The 24,143-nt window shown below is 40.6% G+C and overlaps 1 protein-coding gene across 2 annotated transcripts; it reads left to right on the plus strand.

Moving 5' to 3' along the window:
• Positions 1–3,849: 3,849 nt before the first annotated feature.
• Positions 3,850–22,938, plus strand: LOC137268385 (arylsulfatase B-like). 2 transcript variants are annotated; one of them, XM_067802952.1, is made up of 15 exons: positions 3,850–4,239; positions 4,767–4,878; positions 6,351–6,402; positions 6,758–6,861; positions 7,178–7,284; positions 10,340–10,404; positions 11,936–12,037; positions 12,909–12,972; positions 13,820–13,917; positions 14,145–14,281; positions 14,740–14,798; positions 17,165–17,291; positions 17,846–17,997; positions 19,940–20,149; positions 21,976–22,938. In XM_067802952.1, the coding sequence occupies exons 1-14, from the start codon at positions 4,119–4,121 to the stop codon at positions 20,110–20,112; spliced, it is 1,473 nt and encodes a 490-aa protein (XP_067659053.1). In that variant the 5' UTR covers positions 3,850–4,118; the 3' UTR covers positions 20,113–20,149; positions 21,976–22,938. The 2 variants fall into 2 exon arrangements, with proteins under 2 accessions (XP_067659053.1, XP_067659052.1); XM_067802951.1 differs by having other exon boundaries at positions 19,940–22,938.
• Positions 22,939–24,143: the final 1,205 nt, after the last annotated feature.

The raw sequence follows: 24,143 nt of genomic DNA on the forward strand, positions 1-24,143 counted from the left end.
CGAAGTGGACTAGTTTGTCGTGTCTATTACGACTGCCACACCGCGAGAAGGGCGTAACGAATGTGTAACGTATTTTATAGTGACTCTACATTCCATTAAGAAACAAATACAAGATGAAAAGACGCTCATCTATACTGAACGAACACAACGCTTTCCTAGTTAATTGTCAACACAGTAGTCGCGGTAGATTTTGTACTAGTACGTGTAGAAAGAAAATTATAAATATGTAGTCCAAACCCTTTGCGCGTGAAATTTTCATTACAATCCTGAATCATTTCAAATTTAATGTTTTTTTTAAAACATGAATTGCAGTTTTAAGATGCTTTATGAAATTAAGTTGATCACAATCTATGCGTCCAAAACACGCATGCAAGGTATTCAATACGTGAATGTTTTTTCCTTTTACGTGAAAAACCCAGGTTTCTGCGTTAACACGAGCACAGAACATAACTTCAATTGACTGACCATGTTTTGACGTCTACTTCATGTCTAACTTAAGGAGCAAGGGCATGCGCCGAAACGTTGTGTTCCTCGCAATAGATAGTGAATGAATGAGTGAGTGTTTAACGTCGCATTTAGCGATATTCCAACATTATCACGGCGTCTCCGGCTTGAGGAGGGAACGTTTAAACCTCTAGGCTAACCCAGCGCCCTTTACAATACCGAACCTGACATCCACAAACTCTGGTCTTTATGTGCATCACTTCTAAATGCCATTCCAGGACCTAACAATGCTGAAGCTTGAGAAATATTCCAAACATTTTCACTGAAAACACGTTGCATTTTTTGTTTCCTGAATTAGATAAATGTAAATTGAGCATGTGACATGGTATACCGTATCTCGTGCATGCCGTTAGTTCTAGTGCCCAGTCATGCATTATGCATTATGCATTGGTTCGCATAACTAGACGCGAAATGTATTACCAATTCAAAACGAAATGAGTTTTCGCTTCAGATAACTACAAATGAATTATATTTTTCATGAACGAGTTATGTCGGTATTTTAACATTTTGTTTGGCGTGATGCACCAAATAAAATATTGGCTTTACATTTTGACGAAAAGATACATGTTATCTGAGATCGTCAAAGTATAGTCATCTCATTATTCGTATTTTATAAAACGAAAAGAAACAAAATGCTAAAACACTCATGTCTGGCGTAAGGTTATGAGATCTGACAAACAAAGCTGATTTCAGTGCAAGCATGTACGGTACGCAGCATTTAGTATAGTGATCATGAGTGAGTGAGTGAGTTTAGTTTCACGCCGCACCCAGTAATATTCAAGATAAATGGCGGTGGTTCGTGAATAATTGAGTCAGACCAAACAATCCAGTGATCAACAGCATGAGCATCAGTCCATACAATTGGGATACTTTGACATGTGTCTGTTTCAGCGGACACTATTCCATGATTTTCTTAAGAAGGGAAAAGGTTTGATCATTGATAAAAATTGCGATATGCTACGGTTTAGTGAGATACAAGACGTATGAGTCCCCTTTAAACCAGCAAAATACAATAACACAAGTCTACCATATTCAATGCTATACTGAAACAAAGTTACAGTGAATGACAGTACAGATTGCCAGTACTGTACATTTAAGTCGCAAATCTAAATCTAAACTCTGAAAGCGCCACAGTTCTGAAATCCCAGTAAACAGATGCACTGACTGAATGAAGATTGTTGACAGCTGTTGTAAGTTCAGTGTAGACGAGGCCGAAGGGTAGGTCTTGAACCGCCAATGTTGGCAAACAGGTGAGCGTAAATCCAAAGCATTAGTAGTTCCGTCATACATCTCAACAGCCAACCTCAAACCTACTATACAGTTCTAGACTTTTCTGACAGAAACCACTCCACGCCACAATCACGCAGAAATTACTCGCAGTTTCCTCAATCCGACCGGAAGCAAAGCAAGCAAAGGGCAGGTAATTCTCAACAGGTTAAAAACAAAGTCTATGTTCAAGGTGTGAGTTCAAATTCACACTCGGCACTATAAACTTTTGTGACCAATAACAACTAAAAGTTAGTTGATGTGAGATTTTGATAAACAAAAACACACCCCCATGACAAATAGGCTAGGCGCTACGGATGGTTGCTTGGCAACTTGGTAGACCGCGCATAATTCTTTCTTGACTGCGTGGAACACTGATTTTACAATCACTGGCTTGTCCCATCCGGCCTCGCTTATGTACAGGGCGGCGTTTTACAGCTGGAATATTGACAGAAGGAGTTTTAAGTAACAACAAATATACAGGCAACGGTTTCATTGTCACAAAGACAGGAATAAATCCACAATGACATTTAGTCGATAAGACAACAGGTGAGATTATTTCCCCAGAAACCTATACTATTCGTATTAGAAGACTTGATCAGGTTAGGTAACCATGGTGATTTTTTGTATTCTTAGTTTATTTTCGTGCACATATGTTCAACACACCTGTCACCCGATTGCCTTACCTGGTTTTTCAGTTCGTCGTTATATACTCTTCAAAAATAGTAGGGGATAATGAACTTTCAATTTGGATAGGAAGTGTAAACGTTAACAAACGTTTCAAGGGCAGACATCTTATAAACGCACCAACACTTAATTCTATTACTACCCCTAAACACAACGCACGATATGCACGTGCACAACGCAGTAGCCCCATACACGTGCATGGGGTCCCATTCTTGATTTTTTTCAAGAAGGTCGAGAAATCACTTAGAACATTAACTGTCACACTCATCTTGCATCACACATTTGTTAGTGTTTGTTTCTAGTTGTTTGTTTTAAAATGAAAATCGTGTACATGCAAATTTCATGCCATACACCAATAATCTTTCAAAAGCGACGACATTCCAAATAGCTATGATTGTAAGGAAGTGTAAATGGTGGTGCACTCTCAAAACATTCAATAATATCATGATATCAACATTGATTGACTCCGATAAATTTCCTAAATATTTTTAATCGTAAATAATGAAAATGAAGATCACTACCTTTTTTAAAGAGTATATGTGAAATGTGGCTGAGTGTGGCTGTATAGAACATACACTTGTTGTGAATGTACGAAGACGCCACAAAGCTTTCTGGACACAACACATCTTTCACTGTGTGTTTTCAATATGACAATATTTAGCCGAAGCAGGAAACAAAACATTAGATCACATGACGGGGTCGGTTGGTCAGACTCGCTGGCTTGGGTGACACATGTCATCGGTTCCCAATTGCGTAGATGTATGCTCATCTTGTTACTGAATTGTCTGATCCAGACTCGATAATTCACAGACCGCATATAACTGGTATATTGCTGAGTTCGGTGTCAGCAACAACCAACCAACCAACACAATAACCGAACTGGAACACAAACAAAGCACCAGCAACCAAATGACACATTGGTTATTTCCATCATAAAACAGTATTGCTTTTTATGACAAGCAAAATATTTATATCCACAACCTCCATAGACCCGGTGTTCATTATCCAGTATTTATTCAGATCTGTATTTCACTTTTCATTTCACATTCGCATATTATCTTGCTCTGAATAACATACCATGGTAATAAACAATTGAGCAATCGATATTGCAAAACACAGAACATCATCAGTTAACATCCATTGAATATTCAGTGTTGACAGAGCATGCAGATATGGCGGTGAACATTATGTGTTGCGTTTAAGACAGATTGTTACTACTGAAATTGCTTACAGACATTCCAGATGTGTTTGTGAAACCTGGACACATAAATTTTACGCTGAAATTTCGAGAACATACAGACAAACTTTCACAACTCTCCCCGCCTCTACCCAGGCTTCCGAATGGACCGCCCGACATTGGAATGAATCAGCCATCCCTATTGTTCAGAACCAGACAGTCTGTGCTTGTTCTGCTTGCCTGGTTTTATCCTGGTAGGTGAATGATTCTATCATGGTCTCACAGCTGGTAATCTCAACCTCAATCTTCGTTCCGTGAAAAGGGGGAGAGACACATTTGTGGACTGTCGCGATGTTGGAAAGGGATGTGATCCACTGTCAGACAGACTTAGGCTCGTACTGAACATAGCACCTGCTTGCAAGTTTCAAGGAATACTTTCTGTCTGGGGATTTGTTGACCAGAAAAACTTGGGAACGTCCTCAACATGACGCCTGACGTCACGGACCGTGTGTATCTGGGTGTGACTTTGATGGCGAATCTTCTCCCAGTCGTGATCTCCAAGATCCAACAACCTCATATTGTTCTCATCGTCGCAGACGACCTCGGTAAGTTATGCATTAGGAAGGTTAACAATATAGATAACAGTTTGAAATAACTTCTTTCTTAAAGTGAGGGCGCCGTTTCGGTGAAGAATTTACCACCGTCATCATCACTTGCTTGATAACGATGTTACAACCTGCACCAAAACGTAGTTGTCGCTATTAAAGAAGTTCTTCATCCATATATTGTTATCCTACCCTACATCCTCTCTTCCAAATGCTTCTAAAACAAGGTAAGTCATTCCAGTGTGAGATGTATGCTTTCTGTCGTGTACTCATAATATTTTCCCAATATTCGGAAAGGAACTTCTTTATAATCACATTTCCTTTGTTTAAAATAGACCTGCAGTGACGTTCATCTGAATAAGGACGGGTTTTGTTTTTCACGTGTCGAGATAGATTTGTGGTTTCTCCTTCTGTTACATGCGTGACTTATTTCGATTCAACATGAACCCAAAATTGGTATTCCTAAGCATTCGACCACTGCAGTATCTAAAGTCAATAGTCACCTGGCGTAATCTTTGCGATTTTAGGCTGGAACGACGTCGGTTACCACAATCCCGACGTGCTGACTCCGAACATCGACAAGCTGGCTAGTGAGGGGGTAGTGATGAACAACGCCTACACACAGCCACTGTGCAGCCCGTGAGTCGGGGTGGGAGGTGCTGGTAGTAGCTAGTGAGGGTGTGGTGATGAACAACGCCTACACACAGCCACTGTGCAGCCCGTGAGTCGGGGTGGGAGGTGGGGGTAGTAGCTAGTGAGGGTGTGGTGATGGACAACGCCTACACACAGCCACTGTGCAGCCCGTGAATCGGGATGGGGGTTTGGGGTAGTAGCTAGTGAGGGGATGGTGATAGACATGGCCTACACACAGTCTCTGTGCAGCCCGTGAGTCGGGGTGGGGGGTGGAGTAGGGGCTAGTGAGGGGGTGGTGATTGACAACGCGTACACACAGTCTCTGTGCAGCCCGTGAGTCGGGGTGGGGGTGGGGCTAGTGAGGGGGTGGTGATTGACAACGCCTACACACAGTCACTGTGCAGCCCGTGACTCGATGTGGGGGTAGGGGTAGCTGGCCTGACTGCAGAGAACGGTTCTTGCCAGATGAGCTTGGGAAACCCTACACTGGACATACCGATTGCGCTGTCTCGTTGCGCTTGCGTCTTGGCATATTCGTGGTGTCTTTCGTTTTGGTTACTGAATGCTTGCACTATATAGTATCGGTTATGCCACAATCACACAAGTGCTCACAGTGTAGATTTGTAAAATACTGGTTAAAATTTGTATCAGTGGGTCATTATTGAATTGAAGGGGAATTGAAGGTGAGTATCATTTTATCCTTGTTTGTAAACACTACAGTAATTTAAGACAGCGTTAGCTACCATGTACGTAACACCACAATGTAAATATTACAAAATTCAGACTGCTAATTCAAAGTATAGTCATGTATTAAATACTTTCTGTGCAAATGGGAACTGATGACATGTGTCAACCAAGTCAGCGAGCCTGACCACCCGATCCCGTTAGTCCACGCTTACGACAAGTATAGCCACCTTTTATGGCAAACATGGATTGCTGAAGGTCTGTGGAGATACTGAAAGGCTTCTAACAAATGGTTCAATATCTAAGGTCAACAACTTAATGAGTTCGAATAGTGGTCTGAGCAGTAGTGCCTAAATATATGCCAGCAAAATACATTCGTTAGTTAGTTAGTTTCACAAGAATGGTGAACACAGATTCATTACCAGATTTTATTTGACATCCGCTGTGATACTACTGTCAAATTCTTGTCTAAGCGGCCTTGAAAAGTCCAATCGTCTAGTATGTAGCTGTACTGAGTGGGAGACCTATATCGCTATACACTTACAGGATGAGGGAGTGAGTTTAGTTTTAGGCTACTTTAGCAATATTCCAGCAATATCGAGCCGGCGACACCAGCAATGGGCTTCACACGCTGCACCCTTGTGAAGAATCGAACCCGGGTCTTCAGTGTTAAACCACAAGGCTACCTGACCGCCCAAATCACAATATGAAGTCTGATTCATGGCATATTAACTATTGCATATGAGAGAAACCTCTGAATGTGATCTGAATCATGACAAAAAATATATTTGCAGAACCAGGGTTGCGCTGATGGCAGGGGTCTTCCCATACAAAGTGGGACTTCAGGTAATGCTTGTTTTGTTTTCCGACCGCATGACATGTAGCGTGAGTGAATGTTGTCTTAGGCCGAATGTAAAGATATTCCAAAGCATAATTCAGACATTACATCTCTGTCTATATAACGCAGACGTCAGCAGGTGACGTCATTGTAGGTGACGTCACTGCAGACTGATTGCTAACTGGAACGAAGTTTGACGAGTGGAGAGAACAAGCCGTGAGCGAATGTTCCCAATCGGAGCTGCTCCAGCTGTCTTGAAGCTGGAGAGTCAATGGGCTTCACACATTGTACTTTTGTGGGGAATCGAACCCAGTTCCTCGTCGTGACGAAACGAAATGTCCGAACTTGTGCCTGTCTTTATAGCATCTGGTGATTAAGAACCGTGCTGCCGTCTGCGCTCCACACACCTATAGTCTGCTGCCCGAGGAACTGAAAAAGTTGGGCTATGCTACACACATGGTGGGCAAGTAAGTCGACTGATCTACAAGGCTTCGGATCACTGTTTGGACAACTATATTTAGAAGTAAATCTCTAAACTTTGGCAATTTATGTATTGAATTTATGTGATGTAATTCTAGCTGCAGAATTTTCTAAAACTTCTATTTCTTCGCCGATTTCGTTCAAATTTGAAATAAATTTTAATCATAACATATAAAAATGTATATTGTTGCAAAAGCTTTGGAAATGGGGAAAGGGAAATGTTTTCGTAAGTTCAATTGTGGAAGCCTTTGTAAATACTGCCAAATATATTTGTAATAAATTCTTCATTCCTTCTTTCTTAAGATGGCACCTCGGGTTCTGTAACATGACATGTACGCCGACGTATCGAGGGTTCGACTCATTCTTTGGGTATCTTGGCTCGGATGAGGATCATTTCACACACACCAACGGTAGACTGACTTCTGATTTGTTTATAAACCAAATGAATCATTTTTATGAGTAGCATATTAAAAGTTGGGATGTACACTGCTGAACAAACTGGATGGATAACAACGTCTTTATTTCATGCGTGCAACAAATTCTTGTATGGAAATAGCTCAACACTCTGTATCGAAGCATCAAGCAGGACAATACCCTGTATCGAAGCACCAAGCAAGACAACACTCTGTATCGAAGCATCAAGCAGGACAATAATCTGTATTGAAGCATCATGCAAGACAGTACTCTTTACCGAAGCATCAAGCAGGACAATACTCTGTATCGAAGCATCAAGAAAGACAATACTCTGTATCGAAGCATCAAGTAGACAATACTCTGTATTGAAGCATCAAGTAGACAATACTCTGTATCGAAGCATCAAGAAAGACAATACTCTGTATCGAAGCATCAAGAAAGACAATACTCTGTATCGAAGCATCAAGAAAGACAATACTCTGTATCGAAGCATCAAGTAGGACAATACTCTGTATCGAAGCATCAAGAAGGACAATACTCTGTATCGAAGCATCAAGTAGACAATACTCTGTATCGAAGCATCAAGTAGGACAATACTCTGTATCGAAGCATCAAGAAAGACAATACTCTGTATCGAAGCATCAAGAAAGACAATACTCTGTATCGAAGCATCAAGTAGGACAATACTCTGTATCGAAGCATCAAGAAAGACAATACTCTGTATTGAAGCATCAAGTAGACAATACTCTGTATCGAAGCATCAAGTAGGACAATACTCTGTATGGAAGCATCAAGTAGACAATACTCTGTATCGAAGCATCAAGTAGGACAATACTCTGTATCGAAGCATCAAGTAGACAATACTCTGTATTGAAGCATCAAGTAGACAATACTCTGTATCGAAGCATCAAGTAGACAATACTCTGTATCGAAGCATCAAGTAGACAATACTCTGTATCGAAGCATCAAGTAGACAATACTCTGTATCAAAGCATCAAGTAGACAATACTCTGTATCGAAGCATCAAGTAGACAATACTCTGTATCGAAGCATCAAGTAGACAATACTCTGTATCGAAGCATCAAGTAGACAATACTCTGTATCGAAGCATCAAGAAAGACAATACTCTGTATCGAAGCATCAAGTAGGACAATACTCTGTATCGAAGCATCAAGAAAGACAATACTCTGTATCGAAGCATCAAGTAGGACAATACTCTGTATCGAAGCATCAAGAAAGACAATACTCTGTATCGAAGCATCAAGTAGACAATACTCTGTATCGAAGCATCAAGTAGGACAATACTCTGTATCGAAGCATCAAGAAAGACAATACTCTGTATCGAAGCATCAAGAAAGACAATACTCTGTATCGAAGCATCAAGTAGGACAATACTGTGTATCGAAGCATCAAGAAAGACAATACTCTGTATTGAAGCATCAAGTAGACAATACTCTGTATGGAAGCATCAAGTAGGACAATACTCTGTATGGAAGCATCAAGTAGACAATACTCTGTATGGAAGCATCAAGTAGACAATACTCTGTATGGAAGCATCAAGTAGACAATACTCTGTATCGAAGCATCAAGTAGACAATACTCTGTATCGAAGCATCAAGTAGACAATACTCTGTATCGAAGCATCAAGTAGACAATACTCTGTATCGAAGCATCAAGTAGACAATACTCTGTATCGAAGCATCAAGTAGACAATACTCTGTATCGAAGCATCAAGTAGACAATACTCTGTATCGAAGCATCAAGTAGACAATACTCTGTATCGAAGCATCAAGTAGACAATACTCTGTATCGAAGCATCAAGTAAACAATACTCTGTATCGAAGCATCAAGTAGACAATACTCTGTATCGAAGCATCAAGTAAACAATACTCTGTATCGAAGCATCAAGTAGGACAATACTCTGTATCGAAGCATCAAGTAAACAATACTCTGTGTTGAAGCATCAAGTAGGACAATACTCTGTATCGAAGCATCAAGCAGGACAATACTCTCTATTGAAGCATCAAGTAGGACAATACTCTGTATTGAAGCACCGAGAAGGACAATGATACAAGAATGTCTATCGAAACGTCGCACTTACGAAATGAAAGTTTTTGCGATACTGAATGTGTCCCGAATATCTGAACTGTTTTGTTAAATTGGCAGGGTGGGTGTGTTATGCCCATGGGATCGGTATTAGACAATGAACGTGTCAAATGACCATTCTTTAAAAAGAATATTCTTCTTCTTCTTCATCATCATCATCATCATCATCATCATCATCAAGAACTGACACGGACCATTAGTCCACACCTTAAGATACTTTGAAGGAAAGCCATGACGTTAAGGAGTTTGAATTATACGTTATCGCTATTGTTTCTTAATTGCATAAAATACTAACATTGTCAGATGTTTTAACAGTTTTAAAATGTGTACAGCGAGTAGGTCAACATTTTCAGTACGCCAAAATTATCAATATCACCAGTCATTATTAGATGTACAAATAATTTTAAACATATTGAGGTATGAATTAAACACATTTAGGTGGGAATGTCATTGTGATGAATGTCTTCAGAGAAAATCTGAAGAATTTTGTAAGATCAGTAGCAGCCACCTTGAAAAATGGCGGCCATCTTAGATTTTAGCGGCCAGCGCTATAGATTTTCAACATTAATCCTTGTTGAGTAAACTAATTAGTTTTTGTCCTTTGACATCTAAAAATTTATTTTCTGAACAGGGCGGTTATGGTGACCAATTATGCCTATTAATGTGCTTGTTGTATCACAAAGGGAACGATTTGGCCTATTTTGGCCTGATATCTGTTCTATTACGGCTTAAGGTGTTAAAACACCTCACTCACTTTACTTCAGTCTTATGGTTTCATTTCATATCACAAATTTATGACGAACTCGCGATTCTTCGAAACCTGCGTAAACCTTTATTTCGTGGCTGATGCTCTTTCACTTTCGATGGCCACCAGATTACAACTTTAATTGACAAACGGATCTTAAATATAACAAACTTATGAATTCCATCATTTGTTTTATTTAGAGGGTTACCTTGACTACCGTGACAACACAGATCCTGCGACAGAGTACAATGACGTCTATTCTGCGGTAAGTGGAAGGTGGATGAGGAAACAGTGATGTCAATGTGGGGACTGGGGATAACACAAATGCTGTCAGTCATAGCGTTTTAATAACTGAATTAGAGGAATTATGGTATTACTACTATTGACAATAATGGTCTTGATGATGTTCATATTGGCAAGTATGGTGATGTAGATGTTCGTGCTTAAGAACACCAAATATTGCTTCAGCAAATCTAGCATGATGTGGCCATTCAAAGATGGCCACAATGGGCATAAATTACCTCAGGGGTGGGGGTTAGTTTGGGGTGGGTGTGTGTGTGTGTGTGTGGGGGGGGGGGGGTACTGTTGTGGCGCTGTCCGTCACCTTCCTAAGGATGTAACATCCTGCTGTGACATGACTCTCCACTTTCACAAATAGAAGAGCATGATCTCAGACGATGGCGCTCTGGTTAAGTACGTCATTCAGTCTATCTTGTACCATTGATAAGTTGTGTTCACCAATGCACTGTTTAGGCATCACACTCTTCCTGGAATCCCGTAGACTACTGCACAACCATGAGAGCTGTCGAGGATGACATCTGTTTTTATCATGAACAGACAGTTCTAGTCTTGACAACAAGCGAGGAGTGCAAATGCAGGGCGTGTCGCTTGGGTGTGGGCGTCCATCAGCCGGTTACTTACAGGTCTACCTCTAACTGCCCTCAACCTATGATATTGTCCGAAGTATTACTGTGGCAGTTCCTTATCTAGTCCGTACATGCATTAACTGAATATGGTTGGCTTGTTTACCTGTACACGCATGGGCAGCCGACCAGTAGCATGTTCTGATGTAGATACAGTGTGCAATGAGATGGTTTTATGTTAATCGAGTGACTCTGTTGTGGATAAGATGCACTTAATGTATTTAATTTCAGAATATATTTGTTTTTTATTTCGTTTTGTATCAAGCATACATGTCTGTGCATACATGTATGTCGCTGGAAATACTCCGAACTCATGTGGTTCAAGGGTCTCTCTCAATATGTATCTAATTGAAATATGTATCTGATTAAAATACCGTATACAGTGAATATACACTCCGTCATTATCCACGCTGATTTCTCATTGCTCTTAACCTTCTCGCTGTAATGCATAGATGGACCAGCAAAGATCCGTCCGGGTTAGAACTGGTCTTCAGAAGCTCATGCTTGTCGTAAGAGGCGTCTGAAGGGATCGGTGGGGTAGTATTCCTGAATTGGATGACACGACATCGTATCGATTAGCTAGATCGATGCTCATGATGTCAATCACTGGACTAAGTGCATATTCCAAATAGCTGGATTGTTGCCATGGTGTTAAACAATTAAACAAAGCATACGCGACTATCCTGACAAAACGCCAACAAAGTTTCTGTGTATCGCATGATTTTACGGCGCTTCTAACACTGTTCCAACAAATGGCGGTAGGGGAGACCAGGAATTGGTTTCACATGTTGTATCAATTATCGATGGGGGAAATCGGTCGCTTGACGATATGTTTGACACTTGGATTGACTGATTGCGATCGTTCCACTTCAGTACACGTTTGTGGACAAGGCCAAGGAGGTTATCCAGACACATGATGTCAACCAGCCTCTATTCCTCTATGTCGCCATGCAAAACGTGCACGAACCGCTGCAGGTAACATCCACCTTCATTAGGATCTGGGTCACCGCAAGGGATTAATCACACTCGAATATCTGCCGAGACAAGTATTAGCGTAAACTGCATAATAGTTCATAACTTTATTCGAATGGTTCAATAAGAAGGAACTCATTGATGGCGCGAGGTTTTTTTTCCTAAGACCCTTGAACATATGTGTTATAGCTGATTTTAAGCAACCCGAGTTGGTCGTGAAAGGCGACAAGCGGGATCGCTTGGTCAGACTCGTTGACACGTCATCGTACCCCAAGGGCGTAGATTGATGCTGTTCATCACTGTGATTACACGATGTCATTTTAGAAAGTGGTCAAATGCAACATATGCCATATTTGGGATTTCACTTTCTCAGTAAAGTACAAATTCTAGTACTTTTTGGGTTGAGGGTGCGGGTTCGAATCCCGGATGGGGCTCAACCCAAAAAGTACTAGAAAAGGTACTTAACTGAGAAAGTGAAATCCCAAATATGACATATGTTGTTTATCACTGGATGGTCTGGTCCATATAGCTGGAATATTGCTGGATGCGGCGTTAAGCAACAAACCAGCAGGCTTTTGTCAAAAGGTAATTCTCATTTCTACCTGACGAGCATCACGAGGATGAAGTGACACGATCACGTGACATCCATTTCAAACTGGAGTGGAGAGGCGAGACAGTCCTGTGTCAAACGGTTCAATTTTTAGTTTGAATTATAGAGTAATAACATTTGCACTGCATCTGGAGTATTTTCTGTCGCTCTGATTATGACTGTCAATGACATTACGTGTTAGTGGGTTTCAACAATGATGACATCCTAATACAGAACTCTATATCCCTCTTGAACTCTCATGTACGTCTCACCCATCCGCTGCAGGCGCCATCCAAGTATTACGATATGTATCCCCACGTGGAGAACGAAGGACGGCGTTTCATCTCAGGTACTGCTCTAACTGCCTCTTCACAACAACCTACCACGGAGGGTCCGGAGTGGAATAGGTCTTCAGCAACCCGTATTTGCCATAAAAGGCGACTATGCTTGTCGTAAGAGGCGACTAACGGGATCGAGTGGTCAGGCTCCCTGACTTGGTTAACACATGTGATCGGTTCCCATTTGCGGAGATCGATGCTCATGCTGTTGATCACTAGATTGTCTGAGTGTCACAGTAACCCGTGATGGTTCATGTTGGTCACCAGCAAAACACGCATGTCCTAAGAAGCGACTAACGGGATCGGGTTGTCAGGCTCGCTGACTTGGTTGACATATGTCATTGAATGCCAGATGCGTGGGTTGGTGCTCATGGCGCTAATCACTGGATTTTCTGGTCCGGACGGTCCGGATTATTTATTTACAGACCGGCGTCATATAGATGTAATACTGCTGAACTCGGCGTTAAACCAGAAACCAGCACGTCAAGATAGCAGTGATATCAGTACATAGATCATCGATTATGTAAGTCGTTGAGGACTGTGAAACATGATCGGCCAATTCTTTTGAAAAAAGAACAGGCCTCAGGTGTGACTTGCAACCAGAATAAGCTGGGGCTAAAATTAATTATCTGAAAGAGTCACATTTTGGCTAGGAAAGTGGTAGTATTGTCAGTTTGCGGTGAAACCGTACCACTGAATTTTACTTTAAACAAGGTAAATCGAATATAGTAGCAGCCCAACAGTGATGATAATAGTGGTGATAGTAATAGTAGTAGTAGTAGTAGGAGGAGGAGGAGGAGGAGGGGCAGCAGCAGAAGCAGCAGCTGTAGTAGTAGTAAATTATTTTTCCTCCTGTAGCCATGGCCTCAGCTCTGGACGACGCCGTTGGAAAGGTAACCCAGGCACTGAAAGACAAAGGCATAGCTGAAGATACTCTTATTCTGTTTCTGTCAGACGTAAGTACGTGTCAGTTGTATGGGGAATATGTCACCCCCGAGCTTTATATATATCTAACCAACTCTTGATCATCTGATGTAACAATTTGGGCGTCAAAGGAATAATGTATAATTTTTATATATTGCACGATGGAAAATCAGTGACATCAGTTGTCTCGATGACGCTCATTCTAACGTTGGATTGGAGAAAATACTTTTCATTTCAACCCAACATTTTCATTTTTCAGAATGGCGGCGATCTGGAGAACTACGGTAATAACTATCCTCTCCGGGGAGGGAAGTTCACCATATGGGAGGGTGGGACAAGGACCATCTGTTTCATGAATGGAGCGGGACTGAAGAAGACGGGGTACACCTTCAGTGGGTAGGTTACATGTTGGTACACCATGTGGAAACATACTTTCACTTGGTAGGTAGTGCCTTTATACACAACAAAATGAAATGCCTTGTGTGGTCAGGTAGTATTTTTAAAGACTAATGGGACACAACCTCTGTGGCTAGAAGGCTACCTGACCAGAGAAGGTTGACCCTTCTTAGTGTATAAAGATGATACCTCACACACCTTTTGTAGCCAGGTACCCACAGCAAGAGGGGATGGATGATGTGTACCGGGAACCTGTTTGAATGGTATAACTGACTAGTTTTCTTGATTTATCAGCACATCCATGGGTTTCACAAAGAGGTCAAAGTTTAACACAATCATCACTTTTAGACTTTTTGTGAACTGAAATAATCAATTACACGAACGAATCAACTCAAATGACGGATTTGCACGTGCAGTCAAATATACAAGATTTTAACAGCAGCGTTTAATGGCGACAGGCTGATCCATGCTGTTGACTGGAAGGCGACTCTGGTCAGCGCTGCTGGAGGGACATTAGGTCAGTGTACTCACCATACACCATGCTACAGCACTGTAGTTGGTTATACACCATGGTACAACACTGTAGTCCATTATACACCATGTTACAACACTGTAGCACTATACACCCTGCTACAACACTGTAGTCCACTATGCACCATGTTACAACACTGTAGTTCACTATACACCATGTTACACCACTGTAGTACACTGTACACCATCCATGTTACAACACTGTAGTCCACTATACACCATGCTACACCACTGTAGTCCACTATACACCATGTTACAACACTGTAGTCCACTATACACCATGTTACAACACTGTAGTACACTATACACCATGTTACAACACTGTAGTAAACTATACACCATGTTACCCCACAGTAGTCCACTATACACCACGTTACAGTATTGTAGTCCACTACAAAAAATGCTAGAAATCTGTGGTCCACTATATACCATGTTAAAACATGTTATTATCCATACAGTGAAAGATAATCGAGTACATAAAAATCATATGTTGCACACGTGTAATAAACCCCTAAAACGAATTTCATTGGTCAGTTATCCGACCATGACCTCCATGACCCCATCGGAAGGTGGAACTACTTTTTTCATTCATAACTTTTACTACTACGAGAACAATGAAATGCTATCAAATACAAAATGTCACAAACAAACAATCGTTCATACATTGTGTTTAGTGATATGAGATTTCAAGAAAAGGTAAAAATAAACTGGCCTCGAAAACGGCAAGTGGATCACACGTCATTGGCGACAAACGGCTAACTAATCACAGTGCCCGCAAACATTTGATTCAGAAGTTGCAAGACAATAACGTAGCCCCCACACAAATTATGCAAGTGTCTGGACAATGTACAGAGTGCGAACAATTATTCAAGCCTTTCTAATGCACAACATTAGAAATCTGTTGTCTTCGACCGGAAATCAGCTTGCCGTGTTTCCATGCTCGCGTCGAGCGTCTTCAATCGTTCCGTCATCGGCAGTTTGTCCGAAATAAATCTAACATCCCAATGCATGTCGTACACAAACACAAGCAAAGCCTTGGCTAGTAATGTTTTTCACACTATCGTCGGCGGTCCAATATACGGAGGGACATTCCACATCAAAACTGACAAGTCTTCTATGGCAGTGAGAGAGACCGAACCGTTACAAACAGTCGCCGTGTTGCTCGCTCTCCTCTCATTGACTCTTCTGACGACGAATCACTTTCCCATTAACAATGTTTCCAGTTATACAATTCTTACAGCTACTTAAGTTGATAAAGAATAAATTGCAATTCAAAATGTGCTTGTATTTTTTGTCTTCGTGCAAGAGTATCTAGTCAATATGTCGCGCTCTTTACTTAGTAGCATTACACAGGGAGTTTACGTCCGTAGTGTCGTGTCACTGTATTCTTGACCTTTACGTCAACCGACAACAACTGATTTCATTTCACGTGGAGTTCTGAAATAAAATTTATTTAGAAAAAAAAGTTAGATACAAATGAATAGTAAAGAAATTAACACGCTCGTGTATTAATCTCCATGTAGTCCACTGTACACCATGTTACAGCATTGCAGTCCACTATACACCATATTAAAACAGTGTAGATCATTATACACCATGTTATAAAGCACTATAGCCCAATAGACACCAGGTTACAGCACTATAGTCCACTGTACACCATGTTACATAACTGTAGTCCACTATATGCCAGGGCCTCCTTTCACAAAGCACTAAGGTGATCGTAAGTCACTAAGGTAACCTTAGTGCAATGTTAAATAATATGAGTTAAGGTTAACCTTAGTAAAGGTTGCTTCGTGAAAGGAGACCCATATCTCCAAAATATACCATGTTACAATGCCGTAATTATTTTATACCAAGTCTCTGCTATACACCATGTTACAAAACCATAGTCCACTATAATATTATACCATATCTCCTCTATACACCATGTTAAAACACTGTTGTCCACTATACACCATGTCACAGCACTGTAGTACATACATGTTAAAACACCACAGTCTTCTAGATACCATGTTATGAAAATCTGTAATCTACACCTGCGTATGCTGATGAACAACGCGTGCTGTGTACACTTCAGTTATGACATAAAACTGTAATCCTGGCTTGCATCACATATACATGAGAATGCCCACAGACTGAAGATTAGATTAGCTTAATTTCACCTCTCGAAAGCTCACTTGTTACAATACCATCTAATCTGAATAATAATTCAAGATGTTTATATTATGGGATTAACGAGCGGCAAACATTACCGAGGATCATGGTCATGTGAGTATTAGCAGTGAAAATATTGATTCACCATGTATTACTGTGTAAATGAATGTGTGTCTGGTTTTGAACATTGTTGAACAGAAGACGCCAGTGACAGCATGGATCACTGGCAGGATATAGTGGAGAATGTTGCCACAAGGAGGACGGAGTTCATCTACAATTTGGACGATGTAAAGGCGGGTGTGGACGACGGACATGCCGCTATCAGGTTGGTGGTGCTGCTATTAGCTTGTTGTTTGTTGGTATGTTGTTGTGGGACGATGGACATGTAGCTATCAGGTTGGTGGTGCTGCTGTTAGCTTGTTGTTTGTTGGTATTGCTGTCGTGGGACGACGGACATGCCGCTATCAGGTTGGTGGTGCTGCTGTTAGCTTGTTGTTTGTTGGTATTGCTGTCGTGGGACGACGGACATGCCGCTATCAGGTTGGTGGTGCTGTGTTGTTTGTTGGTATGTTGTAAACCGTCGTCCTAAACGTGCTATTTCACGAGCAAGGTTACACCCTTACAGTGATACCATCCACCATTATGTAAGGCAGGGGAAAAAGTGTTTAAAATAAAAAATAACCTTATGAAACAGGCGTCACCGTAAATATCGCCAGTTTTGGAACGATACGAAATCACCATTCACAGCGTTAATTGCATGTTTTGAAATGTGAAAATCGCACAATTACTGGAAGTAGCATATTGATGATCACTGGTGTCAGTATTTCATGACATCACGAATGATCACATTAACGTTAACAGGATGATGTTTCTGTTCAGGTATGGTGACTACAAGCTGATCCATGGAGCCCCCGGTCGATTCGACGGCTGGTACAGCCCAGACAACTTTACAAACAGAACGCAGCTGAACTACTCACAGCCACTAGATCCTGAAACACCATCTAACTCATACTGGCTGTTTAACCTGAAAGGTAAGTATCCTGTAAGGAGAGTTTAGAGTGACCATCTGGTCAAAGCGTTTACTCCTAAGTAATGGTTCATGGCAGAAGATACACCCTTATCTCACACATGAATGTCGTTTTTTGAATGGCTATGCCCGCGTCTATTACTTACAGTTCACTCCACCTACAAGGGAGGTACATTTCACTGTATCCTGCTAATAGTAATTCTTTATCTCGAATAACAATGAATCACGCACGATGCACGGACATTACCCATGTTTTGCGAATGCAACTCCATGGAAGGGAGATAACTCTAAATTTGTTTTTCTTGTGTCGTCTGCAAAATCAAGCGATGGCTGCGAAAAGATTTGTCTCGCATTCCCAAAAAAGTAAATTTTGACGAAACGTTTTAATGTTATCTCTGTGAATATTCAGATGGGGAATTTCACATCGGCGACTGTACTTAAACGATACCTGCGGAAAGATGCAAGATTCGAATCGTTTGATTCACACAATTTGGCTGAAGTGTACGATCCGATACCCATGCTTCAAACAGTTCAAAATTAACATGGAGGTGTTCGGTAAGGTAAATATGTTGTTCAATGGCCCCTCGGGGTCCATGGGTTGATGTGCCTACGATGATTTTTTTTTTGTTTTCCTCGCTCTTCGAGGTCATGGAACAAACATCGAGGGTACATCAACCCATGTCCCTCCACGTAACCGGTGAACAACTTATTTTGGCTCTCTTCCTTGCGGCATCATACTGATGCATCATTTAGTTCTTCTTACCAACCCAGCTCTTGATATCCAGGGGATTAAACAGGGAGAAATGAGTTAGTATGATATCACGAAATGGGTCACTGACGTTCAAATCGGTTTGCAATATTGAATTGGCATCCACCCAACTAGAAAAAAACTACAGGCCCTATAAAACCACATGCTCTTCCTCTTTCAAAGAGTAACATCGAGTATGTAGAGAATGGGTACTTTTGAAATCTAAATTGTTTTTAGTAAACAAATTCATAGACACACAATACTCGGATATATTAATACGTCCTTCTACTGCATGTTTCTGAAATATTCAAGCCTCAAAGAAGCACGGGTGAACAAGTTTGAGTGAGTGGTTATGATTTACTCTGCGTTTAACATCATTCCAGCAATATCATGGCAGGGGACACCAGCCATGATATTCACATGTTGTACCTATCAGGGACGGGTACTTTGGAATCGAGTCCTATAGTAGTTATAGTAACAGCAGGAACGAAAAGTTTTGTGTTTCAAAGAGAAATGTCAACAATGGTATCAGTTAAACAGACGTAAATTAAGTAGCCTGAGATCAGTTCCAGTTGTCTATAATAATCTCGGTCAAATCGTTACTGAATATTTAAAACGTTCACCGAAACGCTGTATTCCTTACATTTCCGGGCACTCGATTCCGATTTGGGTAAGTACATGTGGGTACTCGAGTCCATTTTTTTCCTTCCCGCCCCAGTCCTAGTACCAATGTTGGAATCCCGGTTCTTCGGCGTGGCGAGGAATGCTTTAACCACTAGGCTACCCCACCACCCCTGATCATGTTTGAAGTGACGAAATGTCCTGATAGAGTTGAGTCCCTTAGGTGTGAAAGGAGCCTATTCCGCACTGCCCCTCCTGTCACAAAAGACAGAATATTGCTAAAAGGGTTCAAATTACTGCATTGTAGCAAAAGATCCACACCCACATACTGCCATGCACTTGAAACGCGCGCGCGCGCACGCACACGCACACGCACGCTCACACACTCACAAGCTGCCATTCATCTGACACTCAATAAAGTCTTCCGACTGATACAGATGATCTCAGTGAAAGGAAGAACCACGTCTTCAGGGAGTAAAGCTCGCTCGCTCTCACTCACTCACTCACTCACTCACACACCCCTCCACCCTCCCACCCATCCACTCACTCACTCACTGAAATGTTTCTGTTGGTGCAGACGATCCTTGCGAGAGGGAGAACCTTATCAACAGACGACCTGGCATCGAGGAGAAGCTGAAGAAGAAGCTTGAGGAGTACCACCATGATATGATTCCTGCAAACTTTCCAGACGATTCTGATGAAGCTGACCCGGAACTGTTTGATGGCGTCTGGTCTCCTGGCTGGTGTTAAATACCCGGCGTATCCTGACTCAATTACGGGTGGTTTGGTGGGTAACACAGTGGCTAACGAGTGCTAACTCGTTCCGACGAAGGGATGGGCTTGATTTTGACATGCCTACAGTGTGTAAAGACAGTTTCTGAACCAAAATGAAAATGTTCAAGCTTCAAATTTGTATTGTGAGCCACGTAGTTGAGTCGTATGCTCGTTCTTTCCAAACTTGGAAGTATGTGTTAAGCTCGTTCCTGGTATCCACCATCATATAATACTGAAAGAATTCTGAAAACGGTTTCAAACAATACAGACTGAATCATCGGTATTTAAGTGAAGCGAGAAACATTATCATTAATGAGCAATCTCAAAATGTGCAACAGAACTAGGCTATTACCACTAAATCCCTTAAAATCAAAACGTCGAGCTTCCGACAAGAGTGTTTGAGGTAGGTGGCACGTCGAAGATGAATCGTTACATGAAATAGGTTAGCATATATCAGATATCGACCTATCTGTTTTAAATTTGTTCATCTATAAAATAGTACTAAATTGCTAATTAACTATTAAATTCCAGTTTATCATGTTACTGCCAATCGTATATAAAGCGCATACGTTGGTAAAAGCTCGAATCTCTATACTCTCAAGATAGTGTCTGTCACAGTTACAGATTCCGACTTGGTTCGGTCTTTTAAATCATTTAAAGGGGCACTTATCTAGAACAATTCCCATGGTCTGTATTTGCTTTTGTATTTACGCCGTCGATACCCTGATCATATTTAAACTTGTGACAGGTAGGGAACCGCAAGAGCAAATGGGCGCATGTTCACATTGATAAAAAATAGTGAAACAGTTTCTTTATGCGATTAATTGAGAAGGTTATCTTTGTGATCCGTTACTTTCTCTGTTATTTTACAATCCGACTGCAAAGCATATCCATCTAGTCTATAATGATAACAAATCAAAGCTTTGGAAGTTTTTATTCCGTGTCCATATGACTGAAAATGCCATTACTGACATAAAATGGACGTCAGTGTATGTTTGGCTTATAATCATTGCGTGATTAATTCATTATTTTATTTTATGGACTTTTAACTTTGAGAGAGTCTAACGGTTAGTGACTTTGTACAATGCCTCTGATGTGTATACTTCACTAATTGTCTGTATGACTCATACTTACGTATACATGCCTTCATGACTTGTGAAAACGACTAAGTGATATTGTATCAGAAATATCATCCTAATCAGATGAACCATTACTTACTTATGTATACATGCCTTCATGACTTGTGAAAACGACTAAGTGATATTGTATCAGAAATATCATCCTAATCAGATGAACCATTACTTACTTACGTATACATGCCTTCATGACTTGTGAAAACGACTAAGTGATATTGTATCAGAAATATCATCCTAATCAGATGAACCATTACTTACTTACGTATACATGCCTTCATGACTTGTGAAAACGACTAAGTGATATTGTATCAGAAATATCATCCTAATCAGATGAACCATTACTTACTTATGTATACATGCCTTCATGACTTGTGAAAACGACTAAGTGATATTGTATCAGAAATATCATCCTAATCAGATGAACCAATACTTACTTACGTATACATGCCTTCATGACTTGTGAAAACGACTAAGTGATATTGTATCAGAAATATCATCCTAATCAGATGAACCATTACTTACTTATGTATACATGCCTTCATGACTTGTGAAAACGACTAAGTGATATTGTATCAGAAATATCATCCTAATCAGATGAACCATTACACCATCCACGCTACAGAAATCCCAAAGTGCTTGCACTGACAGGATAACTTATAAATGTCATCAAGCATCTTATGGATATCGTTCTTTGTTCCTTCAGCGTCTGGAGTAGGTTAGTGGTTAAAGCATTCGACCGTTACGGCGAAGACCCGGGTTCGATTCCCCGCATGTGTACAATGTGTGAAGCCCGTTTCTGGTATCCCCCGCCGTGATATTGCTGGATCCCTTCGTCGTCTTTTTATGTTAAAGAAAATTAATTAACACGAAATAATGTATACATGTATGTGCGTAGATCCTTGGGTTATAGTAGTCATATGTGGGATAATTGTACGATAGGTCAGAGCCAGTTATTAGAAGGAAATTTACCTCGATCCTTCAGAGAAATTTGTGGGGTTCTCGCGGTATTTGTCATGAAAACATATATAAAGAAACTGAATTTCAATGTCTCGAGCAAAGGCGAAGCGATTCCCAAATGATATGCTATTAGAAATGGTACACAAGTTAACTCCATACTAGCGTGTTGTGTATAATATTCCAGCGCATCCGGGGCACAGTGCCAGTCTATCTGCTAGAGGTTCTTAAACCACACCTTCCATCCAGATCATTGCAGATAAAGAACTCGCTGCAAGTTCCTAGAACAACAAAGACCTACGGCGAACGGCCTTTCCCCCCACACAGCAGCAGTCCAATGGAACCAACTGCCAGAAAAACTTAAATCATCTGACAATTTCTCAAGTTTCAGAATTGTACTCAAGACCCGTCTCCTTCGGGTGGCGTACCGTTAAAACGTTTCCTAACTATTTCAAACCGCTTAGAGCATGGCATTGAAGGTGGATATAGCGTTATAGAAACTAGCTATGTTATCAAGTTTTAATGATACATACGTTTAAACTACCTCCGAATAATTTAGCAAATATCTATTCATCTACCGATCACGTTTATAGCTCATACCCGTCAGTTCAACAACTGTTTTAATAAAGAGGACACAATGTAGCATCTGTAGGTTTTGAAAAAGAAATTTGACTTAATAAATTCTACCTTTGCATCACAAAGGTTGGCCCAAGTAGTGTGTTGTTTTGTTTGTTTTAATGGCCTGCGCCAGGGTTGTATTCTCAGCCCGATTCTCTTCTACTTTATCAAGGATTGTGAAAAGAAAACTACAAAAATGGTAAACATGGCGTACAAATGTTCACTAATATCAAACACAATTGAAAATTTATGAAAATACAGCAATGAATGGAAACTATCAGTTGGTTTCGATAACCAACATTGTAGTAGAGTCGACATAAACCAACAAAAAAATTCAAGGAAAAACAATGTTGTTACTTCGAACACTCTTAACTTTGTTCTCAAACAATGAAATCACCTTGTTCCAAACTTGTTCCTGCAAGCACTCACTCGGTAATGATGTAATACCACTAAATGCTCAGTTGTAGTTGATTCTTAAACGCAAAAGTAAACCCACAAGACAGATCCGTACTCCGTTGTACAATCGGTATCACACGATGAAAGAAGAAAGATTAGTCTACTGTCAATAAAGGGCAACTCAGTAACTCAACATTGTTGAATCAAAATTACAATCTACTTTGCAATTGGTGGGAATATAGCAAACAATTGTGTGTCTTTTTTATAAATCTGAGTCACATTTGGATAACAGTGTTAGCAAAAGTTGAATAGACACATGATTAAGAATAGAGTATGGTCGGGAGAAGACACCAACGAAACGGTTGGGCAAATTTTGGATACATAATGTCCCAAGCTTGTACCTCAGTTCTAATATTGAAGCGTCTGAGTCAAGTTTCCTTTTAAATGTGCGTTAACTGATTAAGGCACCGAAATTGACCACCATGCACAAGAACATGCTTGAAATAATGTGGAAGCAATTGAATTGTTTTATGTGCAGTAGACAAAATATTCCATACTATTTTCAGCGTTCCACCTTAAAACACACCAACAATTTTTTATTCATGATTACTGATACATAGGTACACAAATAGAGGAGAAATATTTAATCTTAAATTTAACATCCCAAAACTATAAATGCTTCGTATGTTCGAAATGAACAGGTAGACATCAAGTTTTAAAATGCAGCTGCATGACGCAAGGTATGTACGTTTCGTTTCATCTGATAAATATCAAAATAAAAGTGATTATTCCTCAACTTTGTGACAGAGCCAGTGTGGTAGATAACCTAGTCAGACGAGTCTGGGTCAGGTCATAATGGCGACTGGCCTTCCAGGCCTTTGACCATCCTTTACTGCACCTGTG

Source organism: Haliotis asinina, chromosome 16, assembly GCF_037392515.1.
Source record: "Haliotis asinina isolate JCU_RB_2024 chromosome 16, JCU_Hal_asi_v2, whole genome shotgun sequence".
NCBI lineage: Eukaryota > Metazoa > Mollusca > Gastropoda > Lepetellida > Haliotidae > Haliotis > Haliotis asinina.